The 21094-nt window shown below is 42.1% G+C and overlaps 2 protein-coding genes across 5 annotated transcripts in view; one reads left to right on the plus strand and one right to left on the minus strand.

Moving 5' to 3' along the window:
• Positions 1-9934, plus strand: part of ABCA1 (ATP binding cassette subfamily A member 1) — a 95462-nt gene extending 85528 nt beyond the window's left edge. For 2 of the 3 annotated variants that reach the window (XM_053968734.1, XM_053968735.1), the window contains exons 40-50: positions 397-520; positions 1112-1241; positions 1373-1493; positions 1668-1730; positions 2202-2308; positions 2700-2841; positions 3982-4116; positions 4348-4451; positions 4575-4667; positions 4859-5102; positions 5296-8513. In XM_053968734.1, coding sequence (XP_053824709.1) covers positions 397-520; positions 1112-1241; positions 1373-1493; positions 1668-1730; positions 2202-2308; positions 2700-2841; positions 3982-4116; positions 4348-4451; positions 4575-4667; positions 4859-5102; positions 5296-5436 — 1404 coding nt within the window. In that variant the 3' untranslated portion in view covers positions 5437-8513. Of the gene's footprint in view, positions 1-396; positions 521-1111; positions 1242-1372; positions 1494-1667; positions 1731-2201; positions 2309-2699; positions 2842-3981; positions 4117-4347; positions 4452-4574; positions 4668-4858; positions 5103-5295; positions 8514-8840 lie in introns of those variants that run through there. The other variant, XM_053968733.1, reaches the window with a different exon arrangement.
• Positions 9935-10034: 100 nt separating this feature from the next.
• NIPSNAP3A (nipsnap homolog 3A) lies at positions 10035-20170 on the minus strand. Of its 2 annotated transcripts, XM_053968736.1 has the most exons (6): positions 19761-20170; positions 17579-17780; positions 14424-14585; positions 12699-12845; positions 12232-12318; positions 10035-12121 (listed from the first exon to the last, which is right to left on the minus strand). In XM_053968736.1, the coding sequence occupies exons 1-6, from the start codon at positions 19833-19835 to the stop codon at positions 12045-12047; spliced, it is 750 nt and encodes a 249-aa protein (XP_053824711.1). In that variant the 5' UTR covers positions 19836-20170; the 3' UTR covers positions 10035-12044. The 2 variants fall into 2 exon arrangements, with proteins under 2 accessions (XP_053824711.1, XP_053824712.1); XM_053968737.1 differs by lacking the exon at positions 12699-12845 and having other exon boundaries at positions 10351-12121.
• Positions 20171-21094: the final 924 nt, after the last annotated feature.

The following is a 21094-nucleotide window of genomic DNA, read 5'->3' on the forward strand; positions in this document are numbered from 1 at the left end:
TTAGAGCTTTCAATACGGGATAGGGGGAACTCCCTACAGCCACTGACATAACCAGTCTGTTCAAGTTAAACTTCCCTGTGTCCTCAGCCAGTGTCCTTCTTGCATATAATTGTTTGCAGACACTGCCTTTTAGACTGTGAGTGTTTGGAAAAACCTGTTATTGCAGTTTGCTTGTGTTAATAGCATTGTGAACAACACAGCAACACTGACTGTCCAGAGTAGCCATGGCCCTGGCTCTTGGGAGAACGTATCTTGTTGCATCACGGGATTTCTAATCCTTGGATTTTTGTGGAGTTGCAGTGTTGGGAAAGGGAAGGTGGGGTTAGTGACAATATGGGAGGTGGTGGTTGCTTTTTGCTCATCTGGCTCACTGGCACTTGAATTTTTTCTTAACAGAAGCTGAAGGACATCAATGACATCCTGAAGTCTGTCTTCCTTATCTTCCCCCACTTCTGCCTGGGCCGGGGACTCATTGACATGGTGAAAAACCAGGCTATGGCTGATGCTCTGGAGAGATTTGGTAAGTGAAATTGTGTTTCACACAGACAATGGCCTGAAAGGAAGAGAGAAATCTCGAGTCTGTTCCAGACAAGCTCCTCTAACTTTTCAGGGACTCAAAGTGCACAATTTGCAGCACAGACCTGGTCAAACATGGCAAGTCATAGCCTTCCACTCTTGTTAAGAGAAACTGGTAGATAGATCCAAAGTGTTTTGAGTTAAGAGCATTAAATAAAAATCCATAAAGACAATTGTATGGATGTCATTAGGCCTAGTGTAAGGAGTGGCTGAGGTTCTGGAAAGCTGGATGTTTTTTTTTCTGGCATGCAGATGTCAGATCTGAGTCATAGTCTTTCTGTGCTTCACTACCCTTTTGGAAAGGTGGGCTATCTCTTTGGCAGACTGAATTCTCTGGGCCTGAGTCCCAACTTTGCTACAGTAAAAAATGTGCATGCAGCCACAGCTGACCCCTTTTGTAGTCTAACCCTTCCCTCCTGCAACTGGCTGATCACCATTGTCCCAGTGCCCAACTTGGTGAGCTCTGCTGGAAGAAACGCTAGCCTGCTCCCCTTGCTCTGGAAAAGTGATTGTGCTTTTAATCTCATTTTGGCAGGAGAGAATCATTTTGTATCCCCTCTGTCATGGGACCTGGTGGGAAGGAACCTCTTTGCCATGGCAGTAGAAGGTGTGGTGTTTTTTCTCATCACAGTGCTCATCCAGTACAGATTCTTTATCAAACCCAGGTAGGTTGTCCTCTCTACTGCGCTGCTACAGACAGGTGAAATTTTCATTGGTGTCACCTATGAAATGGGGAAAATATTACCTATAGGGCATGTCATTTTCTGCTAAGGCTTTATCATGTTGCTTTCTTCAGGCCTGTCTATGCCAAGCTGCCTCCTGTGAATGATGAAGATGAGGATGTAACCAGAGAGAGGCAGAGGATAATAAGTGGAGGAGGACAGAGTGACATTTTGGAAATCAAGGAGCTAACCAAGGTGACAGAACTTCTGAATTTGTACTCGTTGACACAAAACTATGCAGTTCACTGTGCCTTATCAGAGGAATTTAGTGGGATCAAAACTGGATCGAGTTGGGAGTATTGCAGATGTACAGCTCTGATTAGAATTCTTTGATAGCACCCTTCTCATTCTTTTTTCTTATAATTTCAGATTTACAGAATGAAGAGAAAGCCAGCAGTTGATAGGATCTGTGTTGGAATCCCCCCTGGAGAGGTAAGCTTATTTGTTAAATGCATTGTTTTGCTATTACTGCAGTATTTAGGAGCCACAAGACAGGGTAGAGTAAGATCAAAACCAGATAAATGTTCAAATTGCACCAAAGGAAAGTAGAAGCTGAAGCAGTTTCTGGTTCTGTGTGTCTCTGCCTTTGAAGAAGATACTTAACTCTCAGTGTCTGGGTCCAGAAGCCAAACTCCAGTATGCAAGGTTTAGCACAGATGAACTGCAGTGACAGTGTATCAAGGTGACATCACAGCTGGTTCATCTTCCCAGCCTAAATAAAAGCCCAGAAGTTTTTTTTTTTTGTTTTTTTTTTTTTTTGTTTTTTTTTTTTCCTAAAAATGGACTTAAAGAGTCCCTCTAGCTGTCCTGAGGGTCAAGTTTGCTTCTTCCCATCTTACCGGTGCTGAAAATGATGCAGTTGGATCTTGTTCTCAAATACACTGTGCTCATTTATATCCCCAGTGCTTTGGACTCCTGGGAGTAAATGGTGCTGGCAAGTCATCCACTTTTAAGATGCTAACTGGTGATACAGATGTGACTGGAGGAGAAGCTTTCCTCAAAGGAAACAGGTGAAAGACTGCATATTTTCTCTGCTTTCTCCTCTAGTTTTAACAGCTTTTTTTCAAAACTCTCAAAACATCAAAATTCTCTTCCACTTTTCCTGTTTACAACTCCTGGCATCTGTTTCAGCCCTTGTTTGAATCTGGTAAAGTACATCAGTGGCTTAGGAAAGTTGATTTAGTCTGGTAGTCATTTCTGTAACAGCTCTTCCAAGTTTAAATATAATTTTTTAATAAAAAGGAGGGGAAAAGGGAGAGAGATAAAAAGTAACTTGATCAAAATGGACTTCTATGATCCTGTATTTTTGTTAGTTCAGTAATTCCAAAAACACTGTTTCACACTGTTTTAACATCTAAAATATGCTCATGAAATCCTAACAAAGGCTTTTTTCTTTTACAGTATCTTGTCCAACATCCAAGAAGTCCATCAGAACATGGGCTACTGCCCACAGTTTGATGCTGTTAATGAATTGCTGACAGGGCGAGAGCACTTGGAGTTCTTTGCACTTCTGAGAGGTGTTCCAGAGAAAGAAGTCTGCAAGGTAAATGAAACACCACAGGACCCACCCCAGTGACCAACTTGCAAGTTCTTGCTTGCATGCACCCTCCCTGCAACTCATGTAATGCCATGATGTGAAGCTGTTTAGAAGATATGAAATGGTGAAATCGGTCCCCCTTTCCTTCAGGGAAACCCAAGAGGTCTCCTGTTTTTCTGGTGTTGCCTGGAAAAATGTACTAAATGGAAGGACAGATAATTTGGGTCCTGTGTTCTCATAGTGAATGCTCTTCTCTACTGAACAACTTTCTTCCTTTAAGAATTTAAGGGCTGTGGAGCTGCAGGTCACGCAAAAGTTCACTCACTGTCAAGTGTTAATTCTTTAAAGTCCCCAGAAACAAACACTCTACAGCATTAAAGTGCTGCTATTTCAGCATTCAGATGTGAGGTTACAGTAACAGTCTTTAGGCAGTTGATGACAGCAGCACCCTTCTCAGTTCTGTTTCGTGGAATTGAGTATTTACTGTATGACACCTGAGTGTTCTAGGTAAATGATATCTAGGCTATGTCCAAGTAGCTTGAATCCTCTGTGAGGGTAGATGTGATGGGTGGAAACTGAAATCTCCTTCTAAGATTGCTGCCATGTGATGTTCTCACCAGCTCCATATAAAAAGGGACTCAGTTCTGGGTGTGATTAGAGTAGTAGCTGAATCTCTTCCCCATAACACACTGCAGGGCAATAATGCCTGCCAGTTGGCACCATTAGGGACACTTCTAAACAACGAACGAAATTCCATCTATCCAAAGGGCTAAGATGCACCACGGTGTGAGGGCTGTGGGTCAGTAGTGTCCATATCCCTACTGTAAGCCCACAGTAATAGGAAAGCTCACTGAAGCTGGTGCTGCTAAGAGCACAAGACTGTTGGTTAATGTGGCTCAGCTGACGTTGAATTCATGTCCACCAGCTGATCAGCTGCAGCCATTTGATTTTTTTAGGCCTCCTGGGGGACAGGGTTACATATATCCTGATCCAGAGGTGCACAGGGTGTTTCAAAACCCATATCCGTGCCATTAGATCCTCAGATGAATGGCCCTTCTGAAAGCTGCTTTTGAAACCAAAGCTTGTAAGAAAAATGTCTTTGTGCAGACGTTGCTATGCTTATTGGTGTTGTGCTGTCTGTCATAGGTTGGTGAGTGGGCAATTCGGAAACTGGGCCTTGTGAAATATGGAGAAAAATACGCTGGAAATTACAGTGGAGGGAACAGACGCAAGCTTTCCACAGCCATTGCTCTCATTGGAGGGCCACCTGTGGTGTTCCTGGTGAGTCCGCAACCTTTGCTCATCAATATTTTTCTTGAAAAATAGAAAAACATATTGAAATGAAGACTAATTAAAAATGTGGTGCACAAATGACTTTGTAATTTTAGAAAACAAATCAAACTTGCTTATTTTCAATGTTTCCATAATCAGGAATGGACAGGTGATTTCAAAGGTGAGGTATTTTTCATTAGAATGTAGCAGCATAATCTGTTTTTTGTACGCCTTTTGCAGGATGAACCAACAACAGGGATGGATCCCAAAGCACGTCGCTTCTTGTGGAACTGTGCTCTGAGTGTAATCAAGGAGGGGAGATCAGTGGTGCTTACATCTCACAGGTAAGTAGCAGCCCACTTGTGCCATACTTTGGGTTTTAGATCTGCCCGGGATGGATGCTAAAGCCTTTCTGCTCTGCCCTTCAATGCTGTTTGCAGTACTAATGAAGTTATTTCTGCCTGCAGCATGGAAGAATGTGAAGCCCTGTGCACTCGAATGGCAATAATGGTTAATGGGCGATTCAGGTGTCTGGGCAGTGTCCAGCACCTAAAAAACAGGTAGGTGTCTATTTTTTTTTTTTTTTTTTTTTGCTTACACCACAGAGTTTGCACTTTTAGGGAGATACAGTTAGGCTTAGTTCCTCATGCTATTCCCATTGCTATTCTGACTATAGGAAATGCTGCTGGATTTTTAGCATCACTTGTATTTCAGAAGTACTTAACTCTTGTACTGACATTTTTGTTTGCAGGTTTGGAGATGGTTACACCATAGTAGTGAGAATTGCAGGGGCAAACCCAGACTTAAAGCCTGTTGAGGAGTTCTTTGGGCATGCCTTCCCTGGAAGTGTCCTAAAGGAAAAACATCGGAATATGCTGCAGTACCAACTTCCCTCTTCACCATCCTCCCTGGCCAAAATATTCAGTATTCTCTCCCATAACAAGAAGAGACTCCACATAGAAGACTACTCCGTTTCTCAGACCACACTTGACCAAGTAAGTTTTTAGTAGCCTGGATGCCAAAAGCTTCTTTTGGTAGGAGTACATCTTCCAATTTAATTGACCTATCTTATAAGGGCATTTAAACAGAGTACTGGATCTCAGGACTATTTCAGGATATCCAGTGCTTAAAATGCCATTAATTCATTAAATACTATGGTGGTGTTTGACATGGCCTTTTTTCTTGTAGGTTTTTGTAAATTTTGCTAAGGACCAAAGTGATGATGACCATACTAAGGACCTGTCATTGCACAAAAACCAGACTGTGGTAGACATTGCAATCCTTAACTCCTTCCTGCAAGATGAGAAGGTAAAAGAAAGTTGTGTGTGAGCCAATTTTGTCAAAGAGATGATGAGCAGAATGCGAACTTCCTTTTCCTGGGATAGGATACTCCCAAAGAAGCTAGAGGAAAAGCAACTGGACACTCTACTGATAACCATTCAATGCAATGCAATTCAATGCAATGAAAACAATTCCTTTACAGGGGCAGTGCCTCATGGAGTCGTCTTGTACTGTTCTCCAGTGAAAGACTTGAACTTAGCTCATTACAGTATAACTCTGAAGCTGTGGTAAAGCACCCACAAGATGCTGTGGGCTTTCAACTATACTGTAACTTGTTCTGTACAGTATGTTTTTATTAGGGTTGCTAAAATAATTCATTGAGAAATCATGGCCAGTGGTTATTTACAGATATGCATGTTTTAGTCTTTAGAACATTCATGTCAGGAGTGGGAATGTGCTGGTGCTATATCCATTGCTGGCAATGAATGCACCAAAAACAGTCCATGGCAAGAAAAGTCACCACCAGTGTTGTAGCCCTAGGTTGTAAAAACTTACCTGACAAGCTGGCTTTCTCTAGGCTGATGTAGGTCAGTGGCGACAAAGCTGAGGCCACAAAGCAGTAGTGTGCAGGTGGGATGACAAGAGGCCATCATAGCCACATAGCTTCATCAGCAAGTGGTGATACGCAGAACTGTGAATCCTCCAAATGCATGATTGTCCCACCAGCATCACAATCAACAACATTCTCTGACTAGATGGCTGTGCAGTTAAGTACTTTCCTGCTCCTCTGAGGTACTGTTGCAGCTGCATGACCGTCTAGTAGAAAGAAGTGGGTGAGAAGCAGACATAGGGTTTGGACCACAGCAGCAAACTCAGTAGTTGTACAAGCTGCTAATGCCAAGAGCAAATTCTAAATCATGAGCTGTCACTCGGATTTGTAATATCTGCTCTTTAATCCCTGCTTTGCACCAGAAAGGTACCCAGCATCTGGAATTACTGCTTAGCACAAGCATGTTGCTGTTTCTGGCTTTGCCAGATAAAACTAGAAACAAGATGTAGATTTTTTTTTTTTAACAGTATTATTTATGACTTTAAATAGGTAGGTAGCATAATTAGGGATTGGAAATGCTTTCAGTTGATCTTTGTAGCCACAATATTTCTTTACATTATGCCTGTAATGCTATGCTCTCTTCATATCCATGTGGTGGATAGCTGCATTCATGATCTGACCATGTTCCAGATTCTAGCAATCAGCTGCTATCTACAAACAACTTCACCTAAAATTTACCTGTTTGGAAACTGGTATAACATTAATGTGTAAGTTTCTGCTTCTGTTGTGCAGTGTAGTTTCAGTCATTAGGTGATCCCTAACTGGAGTATAGACCCTTATTATACATGTGACAAACAACTGTTTCAGTAAAAAATCCCTCTGAAAAACAAGAGAGTTCAAGATAATAGTGCTACGGTCATCAGTCAATTTTTTCAAGTTTTACAAAGCCAGACTAATGTTAGAGGGGAAATTATATAGTAAGAACAACAGCCTTGTTCACATTGTACAATGGTCATGGGAGAGTATGCTTTTAGTGCCCCATCTGTTGCTTTCACATTTGAAATTTGGTTCAGTAATGTGGTTTGAACACAACTGCAGTTCCTGAGCTGTTCCTGTATGCCATGCCTCTGCCTTAACTACCCACAGAGGTTCTGCACTAGTTTTGATGCTACTCCATGAATCAATCATGGACCATTTTCTTGTGTGAATGACCGTAGCAGCCCAGCAAATACTAAAAAGGCTGGCATGAGCCTGAAGAAGATTAATTGCATATTTCCAAGTATACTTGGTAACACTGACCAACTCATCATTTTTAAAACACAGTTAAACCAAGTTTCTTGTCCCTCTGTGTCCTGCCTTCAGGTAAAGTAAGAGCTTAGTACAGGCTCTGCTGAAGTGCCTTTTTCATAACTTTATTAATTTTTTTTATCTGTATAATTCATTGCTAAGGGGATTGAGAAAAGGAGTATAAAGGGGATTGGTATACCTCACTTAAAACATACTTTGTTATTACCTTTATGACATCGTCACTCTATGGGGATGAGTTGCAGAGTGATGAATACACCAGACTTTCAGGTGCAGAAACAGCAGAGCTACAACCATGACTACTCCAAAACAGACTGCAAGTATTCGGTATCAGTTAAACAAGTAGCATGTCCTGGAGGCTTGCCACTGCTAAAAGTCGCTATTACAAATCAGCATTATGTCACTGAAGTGAAGGGCTAACGTTTTGCACTGCACCAAACTAGTGCATGTAGAGCTAGAACAAATTCTAGGAGGATTCAGATTTGGTCCTGAAAGGGCTGTGGTTTGCTCTTGGTAACTGTTCATTTAAATTATTCATGTATCAGGAAACAACAGTCACATGGTAATACACTTTCCTTAGCCCACCAAAAAGATTCTTGATTTCTATTGCCCCATGACTGTCATGCTTACAGGGTCTGCTATCTGTGAACAAAATATTGCAGTAAATGTGGATATTAACCAAACTACTTGACAGCTCTGATCTGCATTGTTTGTACTGAACAGACAGCATAATGCAACACTGGCATGAAGATTGGTCATGGAATATGTTCAGACAGCCACAAAGTTTTACTTACTCAAGTACGTGTTGAGGAAAAATCACTCTAGAGTCAGACACATTATGTGAACCACTTTTGATAATGAAACTACACTGAGGTGTTAACTTATTTTAAACTTCAGTACTATTGACATGTTGCATCCCTCTTTGTAGTACATTTGTATTTCAGTAAGGAGTTGTTGTATTTTCCCCATGGTTAAACAACCACTGTTGTGCTTATCTTTCCCTCCTGAATTACAGTTTGTCCTTCGTTCCAAGCACTTTATGCTATCTGTAATGGGATCTATTTTTGCACTGGAATATCTGTTAACTTTGCAAAAATCTAGAGAGATTTCACAACTGAAATTTCTAAGTTAAATCCTTAAATGGACATTTTCATTAAAAGCAAAAAAAAAAAGTATATATATTTGTATTTGCTAATATCTGTTATGTGAAATATTAAAAGGCACTCTAATTGCCTTGTATTAAGTAAAAAATAAACTTGTTATAGCACCATTGGTCTTCACAAGTGTAATTATTGCATTTGCTATTTCAAGGAGCACTGCTAGAAGCTTTTAGTTTTGCCTGGTTTTATTTTGTTGTTAACTTTGCTTTATGAGATTTCAGTAGCTCTAAAAACAAGTATGGAGTAGATATACTATCTTCAGGTAAATGAGGAGATGCTATATATAAAGGTAAGTGCTATATTAAACTTAAAGTTAGTAAATAAAAAGGTCTCTAGCAAGTGATTGGTTAACTGTCAAATCCAGCTGCAAAGCATAATGAACTTCTCTGGATGTTTAAACCCCGACTCAAGTACCTGCTTCTGAATTTTTATTACAGATATGCAAGTTGCTTCTCCTTGCTAAAAACACCATATACACTCGGTTGACTTTGAACAGCAGTTTACAAATGAAAGCAGAATAACAGTATGATTGCTCAAGGATAGACTGATACTGAAATGTTGTCTGCTAGTGCCTGCAGTATCACCATCAACCAAGTTCCAGTATCTAACCAACTCCTGAAGTTATACTCATCAGGAAAACTCATCCTGAGATAAGCGAATTAAAATTTCACAGAATCACAGAATATACTGAGTTGGAAGAGACCCTAAAGGATCATCAGGTCCCTTTCCTGGCCCTGTACAACATCATCCCTAAGAATCACACCATATGCCTAAGAGCACTGTCCAAACACTTCTTGATCTCTTGTCAGGCTTGGTGCTGTGATCACTTCCATGGAGAGCTTGTTCCAGTGCCCAGCCACCCTCTGGGTGAAGAATCTTTTGCTAATACCCAGCCTAAACCTCCACTGACACAACTTCAGGCCCATCCCTGAGGTCCTGTCACTGGGTGACAGAGACAAGATCACTGTCTGCTCCTCCTCTTCCCCTCAGGAGGAAGTTGTAACTGCAATGAGGACTCCCTTCAATCTCCTTCAGGCTGAACAAACTCCGGGACCTCAGCTGCTCCTCGTTCAGCTTCCTCTCAGGGTCTTTCACCATCTTTGTTGACCCTCTCTAATGGCTTAATATCTTTTTTGCATTGTAATGATGCCTTCGGCTTTTAGCTTTTTTTATTTTTCATATATTTGTAATCCTGCAATTCTTTAGTGTATAAACTCCATATAGAGTGTCATTTTGGTCAGACAAAACAATTCCTCTCCAAGCCTAGGAATCAAGGACCTCTTACTCTTTCAGCCCCTAAGAAATGTAAACAAAAGTGAGTTGGGGGGAGCAAACCTGGGGTAAATTACTTCATTACCTAGACCTGTAATTGGAAGATTAACCCCCAATCTGCAAATGGGCCAAACTTACAAAAGTATGAAAGCCCTGCGACCTGCCATCCATTTTTGGGTGTAGCCCCTGGGGGCAGGGCTGGGAGAGTAGCCACCAGATACATTTCATCTGCCTGAAATGTATCTGAAGGCCCTTCAATAAACATAACTGCTTTTTATTCCCCCTAATTTTGCCTGGCCTCTCTTTTTAGGTAGTCCCAAAAGGCATCAGTGGCACCCAAACCTGCCCCTAGCACTCGAGGTAAAGCTGCCCCAGCTCAAAGCACAGCAGGACAATCCCCTCTCTTGCCCAGCTGGTGATGCTGTGCCTGATGCACCCCAGGACAAAGCTGGCCCTCCTGGCTGCCAGGGCACTGCTGATTCATGTTCAACTTGCCCTCGACCAGGACCTCCCAGGGCCCATTTCTGCCACCTTCTAACATCTTGTTCCCCAGCCTGTCTGTATACCCAGGGTTGCCCTACCCCAGGTGCAGAATCTGGCACTTCAAACTTCATGTGGTTGATGATTGCCTAGGCCTCTTAATTTCCTGGGTTTTCTGTTCTGATCTAGTGTCCAGCTGGCACCTCAGGATAAAGCACACCTCTATCGTTTTGAATGTTCTTTACTCTCAGTGCTGGTGTTACAGAAAATAGTTTTAATTAAAAAAAAACCAACAAACCAACCAAAAACCCCCACTGAAACAATTCTTGCAATCAAATTAAAAAAAGGTATTTTTAACTCTCTCTCCCCACTTTTCAGCCCATGTTTTTGTTAGTAAAGAAAAATCATCCTTTGAAAGAACTGTTATAAGGCAATGTTCTGAACAATATACTGGTTCATCAGCTCTTTGTACCTTAAAAAGATGATTTGTAAAATGTAAGACAGGGGTCTCTGAAGTAGTGTTTGTTCCACCCTGAGAATGCTAAACATGGCTTTGTTGGAGGGAGCAGTGTATGAAGACGTGGATATAGCAGCTGGGACCTGGTATGCTCCCTTAACTACAGCAGCCACATCCCATGCGCCCACTTGGACACAAACATAATGGCCTAGAATTCGTTTTAGTGCTTTCTGTAAGATCTTAAGGCACTTTAAATAAGCAATAATCATTAGGCAAACTGTACTAAGATACTTCAGTACTCAATTGCTCATTGCAGATCCATGATTAATATGTAGAAAATCCTCCCAAGTGCTCTGCAATTTATAGTCAATACCTATAAATTGCAGAAGAGGGCGCTCTGTACCACTGTATACAAAACTGAAGTTTGACTTTTCAGCCCTCTGCCCTACTGCTATTCACTCTAGCTTACTGGTTCTAAAGCAATTTGTTGTTGATCAAAAATGAATACTGCAAAATGAGTACTGTACTTGGAGAATGAGGTTTATCATTTCATAGTTTAAAAAGAGTAAGAGCTTGAGCCATAAACACTAAGAATTAATGCTTTATGCTCATTTATTTAGCTTTCAATGGTCTGATAAAAAGTATTTCAAAGGATGACAGCACATGTAAATCAGTTGAGTCTGATGACACAATTGAACAAGAAGGCCTAATCACCTTTAGCACCCGAAACAAATATTAAAATACCCAAGCTAAAGCTTGTGTGGGTAACTCACAGTTTTGAGGCAGTGTTTCATGAACAAAAAAGGAAAAGGCTGAAATGAGCCATAACAAGTTACTATGTAAAAAGTCTCATGGCAGAGCTCATTAGGATACACTACCTAATCAGCCCCATTGTTACATTTAAGTGCAATTCCAGCAACACTGATGTTGTACATTGCTCAGAATTTATATAAAGCATGACGGTGAGAAGTCTGATTAAAACATAATTGGGTAAGATATATGTGGGAGCTTTCCTTCTTAAAACTGTATGGAATAACTAAGATGTGATAATTATAAGAGGCATCAAAGTATGTCATAAAAATGATACCATCCCTGGCTGGAATGTTGGACAAGAGCACAACTTTCTCAGTTCGGTAAGTGATCTAGCTATGCAAAAAATTATGAAGAACTTAAGGATTAAAATAGAAGGTTGGCGAAGCATGGTTTGTATCATGATATGGCTCAAGTTCTTTGTCCTGGAGATGTAGGAACATCACCATAAACTTATTTTTAACAATTGGTATCAGAGTGCTGATTTATACTGCTAGTGGATCAGCATTTTGCATCCATTTTTTGTCAACTGAAGAACAGCTCATCTCATGAGGGTATGTCACTGACTGACAGCACTTCCATCTTGTCTCTTCTGCCATCAGTTACATCCTTTAGAAGAAGGTTACTTCAGCAGTGAGCATTGCAGAGGAATCAGAAGCACATTTTGCAGGGACTCCAGGAATCTGACACTGTCACGCACTAAAATTAAATACGTTTTTAATTAAGACAGCATTCCAATGAAAAGCAATACTTTTCTCAGCATGCATGCAGGTAACACAAGTGAATTCTCTAGATTCATCATGTCTTACCAGCTGCTACAACTCTGGCATCTTCATGGGCACTGTGTCTTCCTGCTGCCCGGTGATCTGGGCTCTCATTCCACCACAACACATGGACTGAGAAAGTATAAATAAAGTCAGCTGAGCACTACTATGCTGCAATACAACACGTACTCTTAAGTCCTAGCAATCTGCCTTCATCTGTTACATGCTTTGCAATTATCAGAAATAATTCTCCAGGCATGCTAGTGGTGGGATGATCTTTTACTGAGCCATTGCATGGTTTAATATCAGACCTTAAAGTCTTTTAAGAATGGGGCAACTGGCTTAAGTCTATAACCCAATACACAAAGCTGGGTTCAAGGACTGTTTACAGGACTTCAGTGATCCACACCAACATTTTCAGCAAGCTGGCCAACCCTGATCCAGGATTGTGGCTTGCCCCTCTGCCTCTGCCCCTTCCTATGCCAAAATCTGAATCAGAAATTGATGAGTACTTGTGTTAAGTAATCCATATTCTGTGTGGAAAACACCGATCAGCTTATATCCTGTGTTGATGTGAGCATTGATTGCAGCTCGAAATGCTTCACCCCACAATGCTGGCCCACCAGGCTTCATCTGGAAAGTAACCCATTCATATACACCTAGAAGAAAAGGCAAACACTACCACAAGGAAGGAAACACAAATTAATACTCCAGATCTTGAACCATGTCTCATGGCCACAGTGTATTTGCTGTGAGACCAATATGACGTTTCCCTGTCATTTGAGGACAGCAGGAAACTGCCCCTTCCTCCCAACATGCACAAGAACTCACACCTTCCAGAGGCTCACAAGAGCACAAGCTCACTAAGAGCAGTTAGTTCAAGTGTAAATCTAAGTACCAGGGCCCTGAAGAACAGAATGCTTCACACAAACAAAGCCCAACTTTGTAATATTCAATGCTGCATGGAGACTTTGGGATATTCAGGCTACTTTGCAGATACCATAAGTGGTCATGCTTGTTTGAGGAATTTGGGTGCCTCCTTGAGGAATGCTGGATGTCTTTCCTAAGACAGGAGATGTTTTCTGGTATTGAAGTGGTTTATGACATTACAAACTCCTTTGACTCCTGGCAGTTGGTCACAGTAAGATCTGACAGCATAACCAACAAAGCAGGACTAGTTTAGCACCTCTGCTGTGCCAAGCAATCTCCCTTATTTGTAGAGAAATGGCATAATTTGCCAAAAAAACTCCAGTCCTGCTAAAAGTTACTTGTCTTCTTTCTGTTCAGGTAGTTACTTCAGATCACAATTGTTGACACAGTAATAGAAAGCCAGACACTTGCTACTTGGCAGTGTTTGGTGTCACTCTCCAATGGGCTGGGGATAAACTACAATAGTGTTTGAAGTCATCTCTCCAGATTTTAGAGAAGACTGGACTGCTTTCAAATTCAACAGCAGCAGCATAAAATGCCGAATCTCGAATAAAGGAAATAAAGAACAAAGATTACTGTAGTTATACATGTGCTGAGGGCTGAAGCAAGGTCTGTTCCCTCTCACTTCATGCAAGAAAGCCTGCCAATGTTCATAAATTGGGGAACATTGGTAGTCAATATTACTAACATGAAATTTGCTACAGAGAGAATTAAAATACAAAGAGACATGACTTTTACACCTAACCTATGACTGTTACAAAAAGGGGCATAAGGAAGAACTGCAGAACTACAGCTCCCTCAGTCTCACCTCTGTAGCTGGCAAGATCAAGGAGCAGATTCTCATGTTTGATTTTCATGTATCTTTAAAAAAGTAGGGAATCTTATAAACTTTATGCAAAAGAAGCAGTAACATCAAAGTAAATTGGTAAGAGAAAAATCTCTGTGAAAGAGAACAATGATTATCCAGGAAATGCCCTCTCACTGATGGATAGACAAAGCAAGTCTGGGATGACTGCTCTGACCACTACTATGGCACTGCCGTTTTGCATATTCATTTAGCAAGTCACAATCCTGATCATTAACAACCTTGATGACCAGTGCTTTAGTCAGTTATTGATGTATGTTAGTGTAAAATCCTTTTGAATAACTCTGTGCCTCACTGTGTTATATCACCTTTTCCACATGGGTGCATGTACGTACATTTGTTACGTGAAGGGTCATAAAACTATGCAATACCTGGTTTAAACTTTAAGCCATTTTTTGTTAGTGTCGGTAACTTTAATCAGCAAAAGAAAGGATAAGCTCACCCCCTTTCTTTGAAGGCTTCCCAAGCTGACACCAGGGCACCAGATAAACAACTTCATTGTGCTGCTTCTCTACCAAGGGGAGAGCCTCAGAGATGAATTTTCCCTGCCAGTCTTTGTCATTTGCTAGTGCATGCCAGACTGCTGTTCTGTGGGCAAAATTATCTGTAAGGAAAGGAAAAAAAAAAAAAAACAACATGAAAAAATGCAAAAATGCACATGATGCCACATCAGACTCAATCAAAATATGTAACTGCAAACTACACTTTTCTAATTTTGAAACTAGTATTTTTAGACATCATATTAGTTCAAAGCAGATGTGGTAAATTTCCTTTAAATTCTGCAAAACTTTCTTTAAAATCTGCTTTAGCTCTCAGATTAAAATGGATTCAAGTCAAATGAAAATTTCCAAGAAAGTTTACAAAAGAGTTAAAATAAGTTAAGCAATTTTACTGTTTAAAAAGATTTACACATAGCAATTTCAGGGACTACTGCATGTGGCTACAGTTACCAAGGATAAGATTTGGAGAAAGCACAGTGGATATGGAAATGAAGTGGAAAAAAAAATCAGGAGAAGTAATAGCCTACCAAGAAAAAAATTAATAAATGTGCTTTGGCTTATATAAAGTGACAGTAAAAGTGTAGAATTAATGTTTGTGTGTTCAGTTACATAAAAAGATGTTAAATGCCCAAAAGCTAAACCATTTCTTTTTTTTTTTTTTTTTTCTTACTGGAAAACAAATCAACATAATTAAGAGTGCGAATTTCAACTGCTTAGGCTACAGTGGCATCTTAAGCAATATATTTATGCAGACAGCCCCCAATATTACAAAAGAAAAATCAGCATCTGAAAATGGGAAGAACTTTGAGAAATATCAGTATCTTGGGACCAAGAGGTAAATATAGAAATTATGTAAACAGGGATCTGATGAATCAAGGAGGAAGGATGTTGTAAAGTTTGTTCATTTCTCAGATCATAGTGTGGTCTCAGTGTGGGGAGAGGAACCACCATAATTAGACATGTAGAACACTGTTAGGAAACAAAAGGTATAGCTTTTCCCTTAGTTTTGCATTTTAAAGGTTTCCCATAGATTTTTTTTTTTTTAATTTAGAGATAGTAGCAATAGCCAAGACTAAAATGTTCTGAGAAGCAGGACAATTTATAAATGCAAGTGAACTCAAAATATTGACAAATGAATGGTCCTCTCTTAAGGAAAAGAAAGACATGGCTGCCCAGGTAATGAAAAATGTTGAGGTACTCAATGTTCTTTTTTGCCTTGGTCTGCACTGGCAAGTGCTCCAGCCAGACCACACAAGTCACAGAAAGCAAAGGCAGGGACTGTGAGAATGAAGAACCACCTGCTGTAGGAAAAGTTGAGGTCTGAGACCACCCAAGAGACGTGAAGGTGCACAAATCAATGGGACTCAATGAGATATATTCTTGGGACCTAAGGAAACTGTCAGACTGTCAGAAACTGTCAGGCTAAGCCACAATTCATTGTATTTGAGAAGTTATAGTAGCTCATTTTTAAAAAGGAACAGAAGAAGAACTGCATAACTACAGCATGGTGAGTCTCACCTCTGCCTGGCAAGATCAAGGTGCCGATCCTCATGAAAACTATGCCAAGGCTCATGGAAGGCCATGAGGTGTTTGACAACAGCCAACATGGCTTCACTAAGGGCAAATTGTGCCTGACTAATTATCACCTTCTGTGACAGAGCTGCAGCTTTGGTGGATGAGAGAAGAATGACTGACATCAGAGGAGGTGACAAAGATGATACAAGTGCTCAAGCACCTCTCCTATGAAGACAGGCTGGAAGAATTTAGGCTATTCAGCCTGAAGAAGTCTCCAGGGAGACCTTACAAGAGCATTCCAAGAGCTAAAGTGAGCCTGTAAGAGAGCTAGAGAAGCACTTCTTATAAGGGCATGTAGTGATAGGACAAGACAGAATGTCATTAAACTGACAAAGGGTAGATTTAGAATCACAGGATGGTTTGGATTGGAAGGGACCTCTAAACATTACCTAGTTTCAACCCCCCAGCCATATGCAGGGACATCTGCCACACAGAGCTCCATCCAGCCTGGCTTTAAATACTGCCTGGGATGGAGCAAGATTTAGATTAGACATAATGAATAAATTCTTAACTGTGAGAATGCTGAGACGTGGGAGCAGATTGCTCAGAGAAGCTGTGGATGCCCAATCCCTGGAAGCATTAGAGGCCAGGCTGGATGTGGCCCTGAGAAATGTAGTTGAGAGGAACCAAACAATTCTGATTCCACGATTCATCCCTCCAAAACAAAATGGGTGATCCTTTAATCTAAACAGGTACTGTGACCACACTGGATTTCCATGAGCACACTGTTTCAACATGTAGATACACCTGGACTGCAGGTGTTCAAGGGGAATTATACCAGTGTGCCTTCCCACTTCTCTATAACACAAGTATCACTTCCCTTGGGCTCCACAAAAAGCACAGCCAGCACACCTGTTTTTTAGCATAATAGTAGCTTTTTTTGTCTTACCTGCACCTTCCATGTCAGCATCAACTCCAACAAGATAGAGTTGATCATACTGCAAAAACCATATTGCTAGCAAGGTTAAAGTTGCAACAAAAACACTCTACATGCCTGAGAAGTCAGACCTGGTGGAGTAGCTTCCTAACTCAGTACAGGCCCACTGCACAAAGAGTTTAAGCATGCAAAGTGCATGCTAATTTTTTTATGGGAGTGACTGGTACTCTGAGCTAAAATACAAGAACAATTATACATACGTATAAACATACAGAGACTGCATATGTGTGTGTATTTCCTTTTTTCCATTCATTTTGAAAGTTTCAAGACATTTGTGGAACTGACCCTAAGTTAAAAATATTTACCATGAATTAAACACTCTGCCACAGTTCCTCTATTATACCTGTTTTGAACAGAGACTGCTGTTCAAGAACACTTGTAACTTTCTCATCCCAACCCATCAACGTTGTCCTGACAAGCTCTGAAGTATTCTTGTCACTAAGCAGTACAGGAGCAATGTTTTGGGGACACCTCCTTACAATGAGAGCAACAAATAAAAGCCAGGTAAGCACTCCCCTCACCTTCTTGCCTAGGAGACAGGGGACACAGAGAAAGCAGAGCAGTGCGAAGGGATGCTGACCATACCGTACTTCCAAATGTGGAACACCTTGTTCATCGCTCCCAGCTCTGAGTACCAGAATCCCACCAGCTCCGAGTGAGCTGTGCGAAAGTGAAAGTACTTGTTGACCATTTTCAAAAACTCCTTCATCTTCGCTGGCTTAATATCATATGTGCGAATTTCATAGAAAATGCCATTATTTTGTCTGGGCCCTGTAGCAAGGCGTACCTGAAATAAAATAGTAAGAAAAAATAGTAAAAATAATTCTCAAGCCAGAAAGTTTCTGTCTAATTTTTTTTAATTAATGCAATACTACAGAAGTATCTGTTACTACAGGTTGGGCACGGGGTACTTACTTCATGACATCCACTACAAAAGAAGTACCTTTTGAGACTTTTCTTTGGAAGTAGTTCCAACGTGCATTATTTGCTGCCACTCATTTTGGCAATGCAACAGACTGTAATGTGTCTTTTTTTTTTATGCACTCAACTGTTTAATTATTAGCTCATAACAAAGCAGGATTTTCCTTTTCTCAACCTCTTCCTCAGGAAGTCAGCAGCAAGATGAATTTGGCTAAACACATTATTCAAAAGCAAGGCTGCTGAGATTCCAAAGAGGAAGCAATACCAACATCTGCCTGTGTTGTGCTTACCCAACCAATTCATTTTACTGCATCATGTTTTTCTACTGACAATCATATACCAGTACTAGCAAATTACAAATTATTGGCAAATGAAAAAGATACGGACACTTAGGAAAGAGTGATTTATTCCAACACAAGATTGCTTAAGTCCACCTCCTAGCCCTTTATTGGCTGTTTCCCAAGGGCTGATCAAGAACAATTTTTCTGTTCATATTAGATAAAACCCTTTGGGAGTCCCAGACTAAGTGTACTTTTGCAGCTGCCTCAATAACCTGGAACATGCTACTCACCTCTCAAAATAAAACATGAAAAATTAGGGCCAGAACACAGCTTTGGCCTTAGGCCATGTTTGCACAGAGGCAGCTACAGGATGGATTTTGGACATGTCCTATTTCATATGAATCTGCAGGCATGAGCACCATGCAACTCAAGCCACAGAACAGAACTGTTTATGTTTAGAAATTACTTTAAGATCATCCTATCCACTATGAATCCAGATGTGCCATGTCCACCACTAAACCATATCCTCAAGTGACAGATCTACCTGTTTTCAAATACTTCCAGGGGGGGTGACTCCACCACTCCCCTGTTTCAGTGCTTTATAACCCTTTCAGTGAGTAAATTTTTCCTAATATCCAATCTAAACCTCTCCTGGTTTAGGCAATTTGAGGCCACTTCCTCTAATTCTGTCACTTGTTACCTGGGAGAAGAGCCTGCCCCTCCCACATGGCTGCACTTCCCGGTCGCTGAATACACAGGTGAAAATCAAAGGCTTTGTTCCTCAATGGCGTTTCGCAGCATGACACATCCAGTACTAGCTGCCATGAATCACGGTTCCTTGGGACTGTCATGAACCTTTGCAGGATCCTGACTGAGTATGCAGCCTGCAGGAGCGACCCATTCCATACTGGATTTCTTTGGGAAATGAGAGGCCCTGAAGCTTTCTGCTGCTTAGACTTCTGTTCCAGAGAAGGGCAATGGAGCTGGTGAAGGGTCTGGAGCACAAGTCCTGTGAGGAGGAGCTGAGGGAACTGGGGGTGTTTAGCCTGGAGAAAAAGAGGCTCAGGGGTGACCTTATCACCCTCTACAACTGCCTGAAAGGAGAGCATAACCAGGTGGGGGTCGACATTTTCTTGCAGGCCGAAGACAGTGACAGGATAAAAGGGCATAGTCTCAAGCTACAGCGGGAAAGGTTCAGACTGGACCTCAGGAAGAAATTCTTTACAGATGGGATGATGGGACATCGGAATGGGCTGCCCAGGGACGTGGTGGACTCGCCGTCCCTCGAGGTCTTTAAGGAAAGGCTGGACGTGACACTTGGTGCCACGGTCTGGTTCACAAGGCGGTGGTGTTCGAGAGTGGGCTGGACTCACTGATCTCAGCAGTCTTTTCCAACAGAATCGATCCCGTGACTAGGGGACGGATCTCAAAGGATCCCACACAACTCCGGGCAGGGCCCGGCGCTCGGTGCGCCCGTGCCCGCGCGCAGGCTCGCCACAGACGGTGTCGCGACAGCGACGGACCCCGCGCAGAGGGTATGGCCCCGCCCCGCCCCCCGCCGCTACCTGCGGGCCGGCGTGCGGCAGGGCCAGGCCGGCGGCGGCGGCGAGCGGGCGGCGGAGCAGCGCTGGCGGCAGCATGGCGGGCACGACCTGGCCGCGGCCACAGACACCGCCTGCCGTGGGGGCGGCACGGGGGGCGGTGGAGTCGCTGGGCCCGCCTCTGCAGCCCGCCCCGCCGCCTGCGCACCGGGCGGCCGGTGGACGGATTAGGGGTGGACGGAGCAGGATGTGGAAGGCTTAACTGTTGCGGTTTTAAACTCAGCTGCAGATGAAGCAGGTCGCCGCTCAACTTCCCCCCGCTCCTCCCTTTCCCACATCGGTGGAATGCGGAGGAGAATTGAATTAAAACTTGTATTTTGACATAAGAAGAGATTAATAATTGAAACAACAACAACAAGTGCAACAATGCAGTTGCTCACCACCCACTGACTGGGCCAGACCCTCCTCGCCGAAACCAGATCATCCGCCTTTCCACGTTACTCTCCTCAGTTCAAATACCCGGCATGACGTTCTGTGTGTGGGACATCCCTTTGCCCAGTTTGGGTCACCTATCCCGGCCACGCTCCCTCCCACGTTCATTTGCATACCGCCTCTTTGGCGGAGCATGAGAGAAGGGGGGGGGGGGGGAAAGTCGTTGACGTACGATAAACACGACTTGGCAAAATACCAAGCCATCAGTGTGTTATCAACAGCAATCTTATTCCAAATCCAAAACACAGCCCTGTAATTGCTACTGAGAAAAAAATTAACCATCCCTTAGCTGTAACTAGGGGTAACAGCTGAGAATCGCTCGTTTAAATTACCTAGCATGGGTGCCTGAAATGTGGTATCTGTGCCTCTGCTCATGTACCTGAATACAATAAAAAGTATCCTAGCTGCTGCTTGGGGAGACCTGTTCCTCACAGGCTGCCCTGGGGAAAATGATTCAGTAAAATCACCCACACCCCAGGATCAAACTTGAAACTGATCATACTGATCCTCCTTTGCAGGATCAAACTTAAAATTGTGCAGATACAAATCCTTCATCAGCAGTTCTCCTCCATAAGAAAGTCACATGGCACTCTTCTGTGGCATTCTTTTGGGTAAAACCAGAGGTGCCAGCAGTGCACAGCAGCAGGAACTTCCACCTGGTTACAGCTCGGGGCTCAGTTGCATACTTCTTCCAAACACACAGCTACTAAGGGATGAGATTTGTTGCTGAGATTGTATCTTCGCGGGATGAATATAAAGATAAAATTTCTCCTGTTATCAGTGCAATCTAGAGTTCCACCTTGGGAGAAAAATCAGCTCCTAGGAAAGGGTACTTTATGGAAGACTACCTAAATTTACAAGTCATC

This window comes from Vidua chalybeata, chromosome Z, assembly GCF_026979565.1.
Source record: "Vidua chalybeata isolate OUT-0048 chromosome Z, bVidCha1 merged haplotype, whole genome shotgun sequence".
NCBI classification, from domain to species: domain Eukaryota; kingdom Metazoa; phylum Chordata; class Aves; order Passeriformes; family Viduidae; genus Vidua; species Vidua chalybeata.

Coding starts and splice junctions, on each gene's coding strand:
- NIPSNAP3A (XM_053968736.1), bottom strand. CDS start 19,835: ATGCTGCCGCCAGCGCTGCTCCGCCGCCCGCTCGCCGCCGCCGCCGGC. Junction 17,781..19,760: donor TGCCGCACGCCGGCCCGCAG/GTAGCGGCGGGG, acceptor ATTTTATTTCAG/GTACGCCTTGCTACAGGGCC. Junction 14,586..17,578: donor GTTCCACATTTGGAAGTACG/GTATGGTCAGCA, acceptor CTTTCCTTACAG/ATAATTTTGCCCACAGAACA.